General features: G+C 52.5%; 1 protein-coding gene across 17 annotated transcripts in view; it reads right to left on the reverse strand.

The window, feature by feature from the left end:
* HDAC4 (histone deacetylase 4) overlaps positions 1-16,501 on the reverse strand; it is a 224,851-nt gene that overhangs the window by 31,336 nt on the left and 177,014 nt on the right. For 14 of the 17 annotated variants that reach the window (XM_036422314.2, XM_045575421.1, XM_036422309.2 and 11 more), the window contains 6 exons: positions 14,992-15,249; positions 11,977-12,163; positions 10,203-10,336; positions 6,476-6,596; positions 4,113-4,159; positions 421-528 (listed from right to left, as the gene is read on the reverse strand). In XM_036422314.2, coding sequence (XP_036278207.1) covers positions 421-528; positions 4,113-4,159; positions 6,476-6,596; positions 10,203-10,336; positions 11,977-12,163; positions 14,992-15,249 — 855 coding nt within the window. The remainder of the gene's footprint in view (positions 1-420; positions 529-4,112; positions 4,160-6,475; positions 6,597-10,202; positions 10,337-11,976; positions 12,164-14,991; positions 15,250-16,501) is intronic. The other 3 variants (XM_036422319.2, XM_036422318.2, XM_036422313.2) reach the window with 1 other exon arrangement.

Raw genomic sequence — 16,501 nt, forward strand, 5'->3', positions numbered from 1 at the left:
TGATATCGACTTTCTTCATGTACTTCAACCAAACAGCATGTCACCAGAGAGCACACAGAAGTAGCTATGAAAACCCAGCTGACCTCCTGAGCCAGACAGATATTTATAAATATTTTTGAAGTTTCTCGGCTTCATCTCTAATATGGTCCATGCTGATGACACAACTTATACACACACAAGTTTTTGGGATGCTCCAATACTTCCTAAGACTATAGTGCTTGAGGACCCATACCTTTGAGGACAGCTACGTGATATGTTTATACAGATGTAGGAAATGTTCCTCTTGATTCACAGCTGTTGACAGAACAAGGTCCCCTCTTTGTGCCTCACTGTGCCTGTCTAGAGGGGGAGTCCCCCACCCCCAGAAATGTCCAGGCAGGTTTCCTGCTAGGAGCCCATCTCTGCTGTGTGCTCACTGACCTTCAGCTCCCCCGTGGCCACCTTGAAGACCAGCTCCACCACACAGCCCACAGCCAGGCGGGCTGCCCCCGACGAGTGCACCTCGTTCCATATGGTGTCACTGTCCACCTGTGGAAACAACACCAACAGTGAGACCCGTGCCGTGGGCTCTTGTCCCAGAGCCTGTCTCTTCCTCACCAATTACAGAACATGCCTTACCTTTTGCCAAAGGCATGCCAAAAATCCTAAGCAAGAAAAGAACAGTACCTGCACCAACACTAGTGTGTCTAGGTTTGCCCCTGCTGGAGTGTCCCTGTATTCTCAGCTGCTCCGACTCACTCAAAGCTGAGTACAGATGTCAAGGTTGCCTAGTCAGTTCCTGTTTGTTTTTACTACAACTGCAGTTGAGTTAAACTAACAATTAGCAAAATGAAATGTGAGAAGAATTAAGAGGTCTTTCCAAATTATTGCCGTATTTTGTGCAGAATTTAATTAGAAGCACCAAATACTTGATAAATTCTACAGGAATGGAGGCATGGAGTGGAGGTGAGGGGAGAGAGGGTCTCCTGGAACATCCAGGTAGACTTTGTGCCACGCTCTGCCCAGGTGATGGCATGTCTGCCTGTTCACTGCCACTGTGTGCAGGTATGTCAGAAATTTCTGGGTGTGTATTGGTTTATTTATTGAGGCATATTAGATTTTTTAAGGCTGGGAGGGAAGGAGATAGACTTAGGCCTCAGTTTTGTGAAGAGTGTCTCCTTGTAGAGCAGGGAAAGAGGGAGGCAGGATTAAGCACAAAGCCCCTGGGCGCTGTGCCCCACCCACATGTACCTTGGCCACACACACTGTATGCCCTATTTTGGGACACAGCCCAGTGAAGATGCTGAGAAGTTGTGCAGTAACATGATTGTTTGTCTTTAATACAGCATCTGCAAGTCTAAATGAGGACCCTCCTCTCCAAATTCATCTCCTCCGAGCACTGATGCTTTGGACCCCAAAGACAGAGGCCCAGGCAGCTGCACACTGAGATGTTGCTGCCAAACCTGTGCCCACCCCTCCTGGCAGGTGTGTCCTGGTGCCGCACAGGCTCTTGCCCACCTGATTACGACACTGACTATTCATGTGGGTGGATGGACTTCTTTCAAGGAAGTCTTGAAGCTGTATCTTCAAAGCCAGATGCTTTAGAATAAAGTACATTTCTGAGGGGTTTGAGCCACTGTCTGATGAGTGCTACTTCTCGAGGGTTATTTTTTCCAACGACCAAACCTCTATGTTCTTTAAATAGTTTCCAAATGTCAAAGGAATGCTGTGCGCTTCCCCAACTCTCCCAGCTTTGATATTCAACTTCCAAAGCCCGGCTTCTGAGCTAGGGCACACTGCTTTGCTGTCCTCGGACGGGCTGTTCACACAACCATCTGCACCCAGCCCTGGCTGCAGAAACACGTCATAAAATCAAAGGTGACAGCCCTTGACTGACAGCCAGTGGAGGTAACCACCAGCTGCCTGTGCCTTCAGGAAGATGACACTTTCATGGGCAGGCCAGCCAAGGCTGCTCCTCTAAGGACTGAAGGCAGTTTGGGCAAAACCACTCAGGCTATTTCTCTCTACAGGTGAAGATTTAGGCTTTAGGGCTAAGTAACTCAGTGTGGGGAGGGAGTGAATTCACACACACCATGTACTTCGAAGGCCTCTGCTTTCCCACTGTCCACCCTGGGTCCTGTACCATCCTACCCAGAGCCAAGGACAGCCCCTAGCCCCACAGTGGGATACCAGGATCTTCCACTAGTTCAGGGCTGGCCCTCCAGCTGCTGGCCACTCGACTGTGGATAAGCCTGGGATGGTCAACCCTCAGCCCCAAGTTCCAGAAGCATGAGGGTCTGGGGAGTGCAGCCTGGACAAGTGGCCCCATCAGGAGGCAACCCTGCTTAGAGTGAGGTGGCAATGTGCCTGTTAATTCAGGGCAGGACCCACTGCATGCAAAGATGAGTGGGTGGAGAAGACTTTCACAGAGACTGGGGTGGACAGACGAGGTGGCCCTTTAGGAGTGCAGAGCACGGGCACAGCACTCAGTACCACCAGGCAGGGGACTCACCAAGTCCTCACTAAGAGAAACCTACAAATAACGAGGAGGTGAGCAAAGCAATTTTTTACCTGGGTTGAAAAGAGGTAAATCATCTTAGCCTCTTTTAATACAGTTAAGGAAGAATGAGTTATACACCTAAATGCTAATTTAAAGCAACTCAGGAAAAAGGGAGCAGCTTCTCTTACTGCTTCATAATGTTCCCACCCACCCTTGGCCTCCTAAGGTCGGCTGTGCTTCCTGAAGCCTCTAGGGACTGGACCCTGGTGTTGGAAGGAGATGCTGAGGCCCAGGAGGACTGTGCTGCACCAGCGACTCAGTAATTATGGAAACAATGGAAAGAGAAACCCTGCAGTTCACACTCCTAATTAGCCCCCAGGCGCCCCTCTACCAGTCCATGTGCTGGGACTTTTGTCCCCGAGCGTGGGAGCCTCTTGTGCCTGGGTGTGAGCTGGGCTCTGGTCCCTGAGCTGGGCTCTGGTCAGCCTGCGGTCAGGTCTGGACTCACACTGGGGAGGGATATCTAGCTCAAGGTCCCACTCCGCTTTCATTTGCAAATTGTAAGTCCTGCCTTGCCCCGTGTTAGCTGCAGGGCTGCGCGAATCCAAACCTTTTCAAGTCTGGCCAGAAATTTGCCCCGAATTAAGAGATTGCAGCCTACTTACAATTCAGAATAAAACAACTCTAGGAGGGCTTGGTGGTGGATGAATAAATGCCGCTGATTCCCTTTCTGACGGGATAATTTTCAAAGCAGCGATTTTTGTAAAGACTCAGGAAGAAAACAATTTCGTCTCATTTCCATAACAGAATCCAGACCTTGGGCTTCACCCTGAGATCTGTAATTACACACACACCCCGCCTCTGCGTAGTTTCAGCCCGACAGCTTTGTTGTCCACTTGGTCATTTCCCGGGTCGCTGGGACTTCAGGGCCAGCAGATCGCCAGAAGGAGGCCTGGTCTCACTTTCAAACTGCAGCTCTGATCTTGCCCCCACCCTCATCTAAGTGGGTGTGGGCCGGGAGTCCCTCCTTTATTAAAGAGGCTTTGGTTGGGGAGACCCCACCTTCTCTGAACTGAGGGAGGCTGACACCCAGACCAGAAAGTCCTCCTATTCAGTGCCCACATTAAAACTCAGGTCCTCATAAGTGTCCCCCTGATCTGATCTGATCTGCTTAAAAGCATGTCAGAGTTGGAAAAGCAGTGAACACACCAAACTGGCAGCTTCTGGAACTTCAATGGCCCCTAAACATCAGGCTTCTGCAGTCTGAGCTTCATTGGGGCCTGGGTTTGGACATCGGGACAACCAGGGTTTTCACCACCTGAATCGGAACGAGCAAACTTTGCTCTGCAGCAAGGAGACCAGCCTGCACACCCGATCCCGTTTCCTAAGGCAAGCCACGGTGCCAGACGACCCTCCCCAGGAAGGTGCCCGAGTCCAGCCATCAAATGCTCACAGGCTCACGGGGCCTTTGAAGCCACACGTGTGAGCGGCAGGGCAGCCCGGCTGCCAGCCCGTTTATGGAAAACACCTGGCAGCCATTATCCACTCGGCAGAGAGCGAGGCGGCGGTTTCTGTGACCACTGGGACGCTGAGAACAAACAGGACATTATTTACACATTAAAGAAATACTTACCCCGACACCGCCACAGGGCAGCCTGACAAACATGGACGTCAGCGAGCCTGCAGGAGAAGGAGAGCCAAGGTCAGAGGGCCAAGGTCACAGGGCGCCTGGCTGAACTGAGCCCAGAGTAGGCTCTGAAAATGGTGTAGGTTCCTTGAAGGCATGGGTACCATCATACATCCCCAACTGAGGGCAACCTAGTTTCAAAGATAGAACTATACCCTCTATACCGGGGTGGCACCTGGTGGGCAGTGGGTCCTGGGCTTGCGGGACCTTTCTCAAGGCAGGGGTGGCACCCACAGGTGGGCTTTGCTTCCAGCCAGAGCTTGTGCACCTTGTATGGCAAAGCCCCATGCTCCTGAGGCTGTGTCTGAGCAAACCTCAATCATCTGATCTGACCTGGCTCCAAAGAGAGCCTCACTGATGGCCCTAACACTGGGGTAAGTCCCAAGGCCCCAGCAACCCCCCTCACTCCCAAGCTGTAAACAGGGAAAGGAGCTGGAATACAATGAGCCTTTCAGACACAGGGATCTTTCAAGAATGTGAATAAAGACAGACCCACCCCCACTGACAAATGTTTGACGTTCACTTGGATGGTACATGAAGTTGCCACCTGGAAAAGCCTGTCCAGCTCCAGCACACAGGAGCAAGCCTCCCCAGCCCTTCCCAGGTCACCACCATCAGAAGACGACCCCCTGACTTTCAGGAACACCTAGGAGGGTGACTGACCAGCCCCCTCGAGTCCACAGTGCACTGCAGCCCAGCCAAGCTGTCCCTGCACATCGCTACACAGGTCTTGCACAGGACTCAGGAATTTGTGGATTCAATTAGAAGAGGAAGAGAAGCCACCCAGCAGTGTTTAAACACCTAATTAGGGTTAAGTTAATACCTGAGATAATCACCAGCTATTACCATGTCTGGGACACTCAGACTGACGGCAGTGGCGTGTCCTGGTGAGAACAACCCTCAGATTAAAATAGATCCCAGTGGTGAGAAGGAAACCAATCAGGTGTTCTCATAGCCACGTGAACAGATTTTAAAACAAAGTTTAGCAGAAAAGCAAAAGTAGAGTGAGTTATAGTATCATGGGTGCAAACAGCACACACTTGATGTTGCCCTGTGACTAGGGACCTCCCTGTGGCTGGAATTGGGGTTACTGGTTCGAGTGGCGGCAGCAGGACCACAGGCCCCTCTCCCAGAAGGAGGAGAACACTCCAGGCAGCGAGACCTGCGCTGAAGCAGCGACATTTCCTGGAGGACCCTGGAGACTCTGGGGATTAGGCACTGCTGGTCACGCTGCGTGGCTGTCTTTTGCATGTAGTCTCCTTGATCAGTTCTTCCTGCTGAGGCCACTTGCCCTCTCCCCACTGTCCACTGTCCTCATCTCTTAAGGCTCCTTTCTTCCAAACCCTTCCTGGCCTCAGGCTAGCTGTCCTTTCCTCTGGCCCTGAATGCTGGCTCATTTCTGGAGATGCTCCGCCCTTCTCTGCACCACAGCTCTAGCTTCCAGCCCTCCAGAAGCTATGTGCCCCTCCAGAGCCTTTGTCTCCTACCTTGGCTCAGACTTCCCTGCCCTCTGCCTAAGTCCCTCTCCATGACAATGGGATAAGGGGCCTGTGCACCCCAAACACCCCCCAGAGCTGAGAGACACAATTGCCTTTTTGGGGTGAGTAGCAGGATCATTCACATGAAGGGTGTACATGATGTACATAAACATCCTGTGACTGAGACCACATCCACACCCTCCTCCATGGGGACCAGGAACCTCTCTTCTGCTCCTGGCCAATGGTCCCCACACTTTTACTTATGGTTCTAACTCCTATGTCGTATCTTAAACCACAAGAGCTGAGCTTTGAAAAACCAAGTAGCAAGAACAAAGCAGAGAACAAAAGTGCCTCTGTGGGGTGACAGCTCTCAGGCCATGACAGTGGAGGGAATCTTTGGTCCACACCCTGACATCAGCTTTCCCAGGGCTCACAGTGCATCAGGGGGAAAAGGGTTCAGGACAGCAGAGCATCGGGCAGAGCTTGGACCAGGCTCCTTGCAGGCGAGGGTAGGCAGCAGGCTGGGAGCTCGAGCATCTAACCTCTGCTGTCTCAGATCCTATGAAACCAGTGGTTCCCACACCATTTCCTATATGGACACAACTAAGACTTAGAACCCCACTAGATACACAGGGTGAAAACTCCTCCTCCAGCACCTCACCTTAAAACTGGACGCAGGCCCTACAGAGAAGGGCTCTCCCTGCCTGGCAAGAGACTGGTGGGTGACACTCACTGTCTTAGCCACAGCCTCACGGGCCAAGGATGGGACCTCGAGTGAGCACAGGGCCGGAAACAGCCTCGGGCAGTAAAGTTAGGAAGGCCTCGGAATACCTAGACGTTTCTTACTGTCCAGTTTCTGCCTGTTGAGGGGGTTCGTGCCGTAGAGCAGGGTGTGTGCCTCTGAATGCACGGTCTGCAGCTCCTCCAGGGTGGCCTTCCGTCCTCGGATACACTGTGGGGACACAATGGGAGAGGCCGTTCATATTGCCCGAGTGGTCTCAGGTTCAAGAGAAAACCATCACCCAAAGGAAACTGAACTGTGTAAGTGCAGGAGCAGACGTTATTTGGTTACTGCAGAATACAAAACAAACCACACCTACACAATGTTTCTTAAATTTCCAGGGATGGCTTACTTTAATTGTAACTGAAAAAATGTTTAAAAAGACAATTCCAGCCTTCAATGCTTTAACCTTCACTGTCACCAAATTACTATTCTATTTCCCCACTGCCAAGGTCTGGACTCAAAGCAGAGAGGACTTGCCAAGGGCAGTGGGCTGCCTCCTGAGTTCTCCCTGAGAGGAGGCTGGGGCCCGCATCCCTGAGCATTACCCAGTGCCGGAAAGAAGCAACCTTCCGGGGAGCCCAGAGAAACCTGAATCGGCCTTGGATCTCCATCCACGCCTCTTCATCTGTATTTTTCTTTGGTTTAGGAATTATCCAAATCAGTGCTGTTTTCAGATTTCCCCCAGAAATTAACATAAAATTACTATTCATTAGTTGAGTTACATTTACTTGACCTTATAGCAGGAGGGGTTGGTTTATGAGATGAGTTTAAATTGACATTTTACACTACAGTGGCTTTCTGGGAGTCAGAACACGCCAGAGGCCCCGGTGGTGGTGGTCTGGGGACACCCTGGGCTTCCAGATAGTGTGACACTCCTGAGCACAGAGCCAGGCCAGCAGCTTCTCCTGCTCCTGAAACCTCTGGGGTGATCTGGAACTCCTCAGAATAGGGCAGCTTTTCCAGAGACCGTGCTGTAGCAGGAGGTAAAAGCAGAGGGAGCTGGCTACAAGCTGCCTGTGGCTGTCTCATTGCTGGCCCAGCCTCAGCGTGGAGGGGAGTGAGCTCCCAGGAAAGATCCACTCACTCATCTTTCAGCACCACTGCAAGTTCGACGCAGCAGGGGAGCCCACCCAATGGACACCCCCACAGCCATCTGCCTAGAGTGAGGGGCCTTGACTAGGACACCTGGGATCCTGGTAAGTCCCTTTAACTTCTCCTGTTGGAGGTCAACTCCTATAAACATGTCCCGTCCCAGACCATGTACTTTGCCATCCAGGTCCTATGCTGGGAGCCAGGTATGAGGGGTGGTGACAGAAACACTGTACTCCCTTGGGTTGAGTGACCACACATCACTCTGAGCTAGGAGGTGCAGTTCAAGGTGCACAGCCCACCCAGGTCCCTGAATGAGTGCTGTGTGGAGGCCACATGTTTCCACCCAGTCTCCTCTAGACCGTTGTGCTGATGTGGGTCTGAGCCATGAACCACAGACCGCTCCACTTCTTGGTACCCAAGTCCTGCAGGTCTGGGGACCCACTGCAGTCATTAGGGAGAACAGGTTGGTGCCCCCTATGGTGCCAAAGAAGACGGAAGAGGGTTGAAGCTTTACTCTTCTGTGTTTCATGTCTCACTCCACCTTGCCATATTGGCTTTCCTGGCTGAGAAACTACTGCAGAGGCCTCTGGCCTCCTTGACCCTCTTGGGGACGAGAAGGGAGGGACAGGAAGCTGGGCATGGGGATTTCAGATGCCCCAGCAGCCTTATGGAGAAGAAGCAGGGCCAGGTGGTCTGCAGGAGGAACAGGTTACAGCTGTCTGCTGGGGCAATGCTGCCCCCTAGTGGTGAGCTCTGGCGACACAGAACAGGTGCCAAGCTCCATTCCTCATTAATGGTCATGGTCTTCCCCAGTGGGCACTAGAGGAAAGGATTCTGGACTGGACCTTTGTTCCCCATTCCCCTCCAAAAATCAGGAAAAGATGGGGAACTAAAGTTCCTAAACATCCAGTTTCTGGAGGAGGAGGAAGAGGAGCGGGACCCAAAGGGGGGACTTGAATGGGAAAGCGAGGGGCAGGAGGGGAGGACTTGAGTGGGGAAATGGGGGGACTTGAGTGGGAAAGTGAGACTTGGATGGGGAAGTGAGGGAATTTGCATGGGGAATGGGGGGACTCGAGTAGCGAAGGGGGACTCAAATGAAGCAGTACGGGGACTTGAATGGGGAAGTGAAGGGACTTGAGGGGGGCTCAACAGAGTCCTGGATGTGTTGGCTCTCTGCAACATGCCTGCCCCAGCTGTGGCCCATGTGGCCTGGGCTGTGATGCAGAGATATGGATAGTTTGTCATCAACTGCAGGGCCCTAGCTTCCCAGAGTCACTCTGCAGAGCAGCATGTGCCATCCATGTCCCATCCCTAGTGTTGTGGGATTTCCAATGTGTGGCAGACACAACAGGTCCCACTTAACGGGTACTTGGGGACTGGGACCAGTATCCTAAAGTTTCCTGGGATTTGGGTGCTGCCAGCCCCTCCACAGACAGTACTGTGAGGTGTCCCTGAGCCTGGGCCTCTCCTCATGCACCCACTAATGGCAAGGCCTCCCCGAGAGCTATACTCCTTCATGACGCTGCACTCCAGGGCAAAGAGAGTTGGGTCACTCCGTGGAAACATTTGCCCCATCAGCAGGATGAACGAATGTCCTTCATGTTACTCAGCAGAGCCTTCCTGTCCTTACTGGCTGGGGATCACTGCAGCCACATGTGGGCAGAGACTGGAATCCCAGGCCCTGATGGGCCAGGAGGTGGGGGCCCTCCTTGTCTGAGAGCAAGACTAGCCTTCACTATCCAAGGCAGTGTGGAGACTGAGGACCAGCTGGAACCCTCTCACTCCACTCAGAGAGGGTGGGGGTGCTATGATTGTGAATCAAATTCCAACCAGACAAGACAGGACCAGACTGTGACTCAAATTTCCACACTATTCACAGCCTCGTGGGAACTAGGATTCTGAGGGATACTTCAAACCTGACACTTTCCACATACTGGGAGAAGCTTCAGGAATGTTAAATGAGAGGACACTGAAGGAAAGCAATAAGGCTCATTTCCTGCTGGAGGGCGGCCTGTGTGCATTCTGGGAGCTGATGGGAGAAGAGTCTCAGAATGTTTCCTCCAGAGCAGTGGTCGGCAAACTTATTAGTCAACAGAACCAAATATCAACAGTACAACGATTGAAATTTCTTTTGAGAGCCAAATTTTTTAAACTTAAACTATATAGGTTGGTACAATGTTAGTAACTTAATTAGGGTACTCTTAAGCTGTTCTTTGCTAAAAACTCAAGGGGCCAAAGAGCCGAATGTGGCTCGTGAGCCGCAGTTTGCCAACCACTGCTCCAGGGGAATGTCCAGATGGAAAATAAGAAGTTTCAGCAACAGTGTGCTGAGAGAGAGTGGAACAGCGTGTGATGAGGGTACAGGACAAAGGGTTACAGAGGGACCACGGGGTACAGAGACGGGGGGGGGGGGGGGGGGGGGACAGGCGGATAGAGGGATGCAGGGGATCAGTGGGTACAGGGGATTAGGGTGCAGGATAGAGGTGAGCCTTCCTTCAGGAGGCACTGGGCTTTTAGGAAAATAGCTCTGGGCATCTTCCAGAAGGCAGGCCTGAATATCCCACCCTGCCAGTCCTCATCATGGAAATGCTCATAGGCCCCTTTCCCGCAGGGTCCCACACTCCACACCGGATTCCTGCAGGCTGTGTGGGCCACCCTCTCTGCTGCTCTGGGCAGCCTTACCTCGCATTTGCCTCGAAGGCCAGTCTCCTGTAGCCGAGACCAGATGCTCTGGATCCTGCCGGCATGCTCGGGGTGGCTGTTGCTGTTCCCGCAGGTGCACTGGTGCTTCAGCATCAGTGTGTCGTACACCAGGCCTGCAGGGAGGCAGTGGCAAGACCCTCAGAGCAATAGGGGAGCTAGGCAGAAGGCTGCCCACCACCAGCCCAGAAAGCTACCATCTTGGTGGCAAACCACCACTTCCATAAAAGTGGACAGAGGCTCACATTGTGACCCATCCTGCAGGGACGATTCATTAGAAAAATCAATGCTCATCAGAACCCCTCAACTGCAGTTCAAAGAAACAAAAACCAAGGAGAGGTCAAGAGGGAACTGGGTAATGGCTTTGATGCATATCTGCCCAGAATCAAGCCGACAACATCTCTGGGGTGTGTTACTCTGACTGTGACCAAGTACAGTGTGGTACCCTGCCCAGAATCAAGGTGACAAGACCTCTGGGGTGCGGTACCCTGCTGGGTGGGAGGAGGTAAAGGAAAAAGACATAAAAAGGAGTCCCACCCTAGGACTCCTATCTCCAGCATTAATGGTGTATGTGGCATTAATGTTGCAGAGGACCAGGGAGAGTTTCAGAAATGAGATTTTGGTCTAAATAGCCAAGTCTATCTGCCAGGAACCCACTTCTCTCTTAAGCGGCCCTAGTGGACTATACTGACTGAGGCTCCTAGGTTCAGAAAGACAAGGCATGGTTTCTGTTGTGAGCTGGGCTCCGGGCTCATCTTGGCCAGTGGCCAAGATCTGCTTCCTGCCAGGAAGGGCCACCTGCTGCTCACATGAACCTGTGGAGTCTCTGGTCTCCTTTCTGAGAAGCAATAATTTAATTTCTGGATAATCACTACTTAAGTTTTTCTCTGAATATAGACAATATCCTTCTAAAACTTGACAAAAAGAACGTAACCACACTTAGACATAACTGTGAAAAAAAGTAAGACTTTTTATAAGGATTGTTTGAAGGATGAAACCATTCTGAATTTTGACATTTTTTTGTGTTAATAAATAATTGAAAATAAATATCAGATGAAAACAGTGTTAAGAGCAACCCCTGGCTTCCTTCCGCCCCAGGCCGGTTAAGGCACACTCACAAACCCAGTGCCTCAGACCTCAATGGGTGCCTGGCTCAACCACCCAATTCTCATTCCCGACTTGTGTGTGGAGCCTTTCAGGCAGAAACAAGGTTCCCGCCAGCAGATGTGTCCCCCGGCTCTGGCATGGTGAGGTGGGGCAACACAGGACAGAACAGTAGGAATTGTGACCACTGGCAACAAGGAGGACAGTAATGCAAAGTCCAGGGCCCTAGGTATAGGCTCAAGTTAAGGAAGGGACAGAGGAGAAAGGGCAGGTTCACTGTCCCTGCTGATGATGACAGGGAGGCGTCCAGTCTGCACACCACACTCACGCTGGCCTGGGATGGACCTTTTCCTGAGACCAATGACTCTGAGATGCGAGGGTGGGCTTCTATGCCCAGGAGAAAGCTTCCAGGATCGTAGATGGAGGGCAGGAGATGGGAGCATCAGTGAGCCATCCTTCTGTGTCTCCCCCCCCCCCCCCCAGTGAAAGAGGTTGGGCCAAGTGTGAGGCTGCCCAGGCCTAGAAGCGGCCTGTCTCTGACAACTCGCCCTGAAGCACACCTCACAGACAGACGTCTGTCATATCCCGGCTGCCCTGCTAGGTAGCCTAGGCCCAACACCACCCCTACCCCGGCCCTCCCTGCTCATGTTACCTGTGGTGAACCTCGGTTTGCTGGGGGGCTCCTGCACAGACATGGGGAAGGTGGCAGATGCTGGGGAGGACTGTGCCCGGGACAGAGGCCGGTGGCCGCCGAAGGATACAGGAATGCCAGCGGCCTCCATGGAGGCCTGGTAGTTCCTCAGCTGGTGGATCCGCTGCTGTTCCAGCAGGAGCGCTTGCTAGGGGGAAACACATTTGTTGCTTCAAAGAAACCTCACCTCCCTAAGGGCTCTGCATGTCCTTTTCTCATGTATCATTCATCCCTGTGCCTGCCCTCCCCTCCACCTGCTCACCATCGTGCCATGCACAGTGACACCTGGAGAAACACTGGGGATGGCCACCAGATGCTCCAGCAGCCTTCCTGGTTAATTCTGTTGTTGTCTTGGTTTTGACCAAGAGCACTTGCTCTGCATGCCAGAAACCTGGGCTGAAGAGCCCACCGCAGAAGAGAAATGCTAACTCTACTTCATTTGACACCGTTTCCCTGTCCGAGCCCCTCACTGTCCCACACCCTCACTTGAGGACAGGAACGACTGCTGAAGCAAGGAAGATGTGAGCCATCAGGTTCCTGACACCCAGGGCCCAAGCAGCTGGGGTGACAGGGCCGGGGGTGTGTGGCTGTGCCTCTGAGGAGGTAGAGACCTACATGGACAATCCCAGGACTGATAGCCATCTTTTAGAAAAGAACAAAACAAAAAACAAACAAACAAACAAAAAAAACAGAGTCGAAAGGGATGAATTAAACACATACACCCATGAAAAGGTTTTCTCCCCACAAAAATCCTGTTTCTGTGTGAGGAATGGCTTCTGTAAGAGCACAAATATAACCAGGACCCAAAGCCTAAAAGCCAGCAGGTCCCTGACCTCTGCACTGCTAGCCAGTGGGTATAGAGGACTCTGGAAGGGGCTGTGGAGGCTGCTGGGACAGAGGGCTCTAACCCACGGCTGCAGTGCAGGGGAAGTGCTAGGTCTGTGGAACATGGGGCCACTCAGCCAGGGCCTGAGGGAGACAGACCCCGATGGGATGCTGTGGACAGGCCGAGGTGCCTGTGGGAGGCAGAGTAGAGCCACAGGGAGCGAGGGGCAGGTATGACCCTGGGACCAGACCAGCCCTACCCAAGGAGCTGCTGATCCCTAGGGCCACTTTGGGACAGCAAAGGAAGGAAGGTCCACATCCTACTTTATAGGCTGAGGTGCCAGAGAAAGCAGAGCCTGCCAAATCCTCTGCGAATAGTGCCTCAGTTTTCATGTATAAATCTTGTCATTCTGGAAGGTCTGTTTTCCTGGACCCTGGGGGGAGAGGCAGGCACACCGCAGGGTGGGGGAGAGGGGCGGGGGCAGATGAAGAGCCCTGAGATGCTGGGAGGACCTGAGCAGGAGGCTCCACTGGATTCACACCCAGCTTCACGGCCACCTACAACCAACCAGCCCTCTTCCCAGTACAGATTTTCCAAAATCTCAGACACCATGTCTCATGTTTATATCTGCAAATTGCTACTTGCACCATTGAGTTTCCCTGATGAGGACTTCTGCTAATTATTCTCCAAAGAACATAGAAAATTAGTATTTTTAATGATTTCCTCAGGCTTGGAGTATAAGGCTATTTTTCCTAAATAAATGCTGATGGCTTTATCATCTATAAGATATTTACCCTAAAAATTTACATAAGTACTTTCCAATCTCATTTCCGGTACTAATAACACATTGAATTTCAGTTATAATAAGAAACTTGCTTCCTTCATAACTCCAAGACCTACACAGACCAGGGAATGAAGGCCCATGGGGTCCTGTTGGGCAGGACAGCCAGCCAGGCACTCCTGCTGCTGGAGCTGCACAGCAGAAGACAAGGCTCCCTTTGTTGGAACTTCTCTATTTTAAGTGCCATTTCCACTGCACTTTGCAGAGCAGTGGCTCAGTGCCTGGGTGCTTATAATGTGGCCTGAGAAATGAGAGATGGTCCCCCTCTGAATAAGAAAAAGGAAGAGCACTGTACAAGCAGGCAGCCACAGGGCCCCCCATGAAACCCAGAAAGGGTGAAGGGTGTGGCCTGCCGCCCACCCAGAGGCCTCTAGAGAAATCTAAGGTCCTGTGTGTAACAGGTGGACTCTTTCCCGGTGCTGCTGGGGGAGCTGCGGAGGGCCACATGCCTGGGCTGTCAGAGATGAGTGGCGCACAACTGGATGGCCAGGACATCTAGTGGAGAGAAGGCGGGGACGAGCCAGGGCCTGCACCCTGGACAGAGCTCTGTTGCTGGAGGACAAGATCCAACTCCACCTCGAGAGCGCCCCTTGGCTCGCACGTCTGGCTCATTAGGAGTAAGCAACCTCCGTGGTGGCACTTGGGCCTCTTAACACGAGGTTCTGACTCGTTGCCTGCCTGGTTGACCTAGTGTTCTGTTGATTTGGCAGTTTTATTTTTACTGTAAATTAATAAATCATTCATCAGATATATTCACTAGTCTCTTGTGAGTTTGGTTATTGTGTGCCAGTGCCCAGAACCCTTCCTGGCTCTGGGCACCTGGCTGACACTACTTTTCTGGATCTGCGAGGCTGGCCACTGCTGCCTCCTCAGGCCCCAAAGGCCCTGCCTACCTTTTTGATCAACTAAAACATTAATCCCCCTCCGCAAACCTTTAGCGATTATGCTGAACCCTACTAACACTTGGCTTTATGTTTATCACAGCTTACAGACCTGAAAGAAAACCATCCCTAGGGAGTCTGGGCCAACTCTGGCTGGAAAGTGGGTGCACTGGACAAATGGCCAGTATCTCTGGATATAGATAAGGAAAACAGACATAAGCCCTCAGCCACCTCCCACACCACTAGGGAGTGATGGGTAAAGACCTGGGCTGGCAGGAAGAGGCCCTTCAGTTTCCATTACACACTGGAAACATGGGCCACTATCTGAGGCCAGGCCTGCCCCTTGCCTCCTGCACCGCCAGGCTCCAGTCCACTTTCCCTTTCCTGTCCACCCTTCCTCACCCTGCCTGCCCTGCCCTCCTGGTCACCTGTCTGAAAAGCAGTTCTTGCTCTGTGGGCTGGCGCTGGCTGGGCTCCACTTCCCGCGATGGCTCTGTTTCCTCATCATCACTCTCCAAGGGCTCCTGTTTCACTTGCACTCCAGCCAGCTCCTGGGCCTCCTTCTGCCCGGAGATCCGGTCCAGGTAAGGCTCCTCCAGGAGGGCCTGGTGCTCACGGAGCTCCTCCTCTGTCTCCTCGGGGTGGCTCTCAGGCTGCCGGGCTGGCTCGCTGGGTTTGGGGATAATCTACAGAGGTGAAGGGTGAAGTCAGAGTGACCCAAGGTGACTGAGGTCATCATAAAGGAAAGGTGCATCAAAAAGTCTTCATCTCAGAAACAAAGGGATAGAGGACTCTGGGGGTGAGTAAAGGCCAACAGGCACCAGGCTGGTCACCTATGCAGACCATGGGCGCTGTCCGCGGTGCTGAGAAGTAATATCGAAACCCCAGGCGGGGAAGGAGGCAGACCTGCAATTGATTTGTTTATGAAGCTGTGTTTGTGCCAAGCAAGAGAACAGCAATGACAATCAGACATGTCAACCCACCTCTGTGCCTGGGTGAGAAGGGAAGAGACAATGTCCCCTCCTCCACTGCCACAACTGCTGAGAGAGACATTGCCTGCCTTCTTCCACCCTCAGCCCAATTATTCGTCTGTCTGAGAAATCCCTTTTCTGTGTCCATCCTAGTGTAACTGAGGTCCTGACCTGAAAGAGGACTGGGACTTGTTACCTGAATCTGCTCCTCCTCCTTCTGAGCTTCTCTGCCAGCTGACCAGGCCCTAGAGCCCCCAACCCCGTCCCACTTTCTGCCCCCCCCGCCCTCAGGCCTAAAAAGCCCCCATGTCATGAACTTTGACCTCCAGACCATAGTTATGAGAAGCTGTGTTTTCTGAAAGGGGGTTCACAAACCTGCCTGTGCCATAGGTAGGTCCTAACAGGTCAAACTGAGAATGGGGCACTGGGAGTGACACTTTGGACCTCAGCCAGGCTGGGGTGAAAGGCCAGAGGAGGGGGTGGGTCCAGAAAGAGGAGTGCAAGGCTGCAACAGGGCTGACTCCGGGTGCAGGTATGGACAGAAGCTGGCTACTGCCTAGAAGGATGCAGCTGGCCAGGAAAGAAGGGCAGGGAATAGAACGGCTCAGAGAGGCTGAAATCCAAGTGCCACATGAGAAGGGGATCCAAGTAAGGGTTTAGGAGCCAGCTCAGGACTGGAGATAGCTGTCAGGGACAACTGAGCATTCAGGAAGTTGAAACCTCGAGAAAGCACATGCAAGGCTCATGGAGGCTTGTACTGAGGCCAGCGAGGCCACACACACAAAGGGAAACACAGAGGCCAGTAGAGGAAGAGGGATCCGTCCATCCACTGCCCTGGGGAGGAAGACTAGAGGGCCCTGAGTACCTGCAGGCTCAGAGTCAGTTCTGGGTGTTACGAGGAGGCATACAGGCCACATGCCGTGCTATGAGATGCCCTGCTATGAGATGCCATTCCACAAGCTCCATG

This window comes from Pipistrellus kuhlii, unplaced genomic scaffold, assembly GCF_014108245.1.
Source record: "Pipistrellus kuhlii isolate mPipKuh1 unplaced genomic scaffold, mPipKuh1.p scaffold_m20_p_7, whole genome shotgun sequence".
Taxonomy (NCBI): Eukaryota; Metazoa; Chordata; class Mammalia; order Chiroptera; family Vespertilionidae; genus Pipistrellus; species Pipistrellus kuhlii.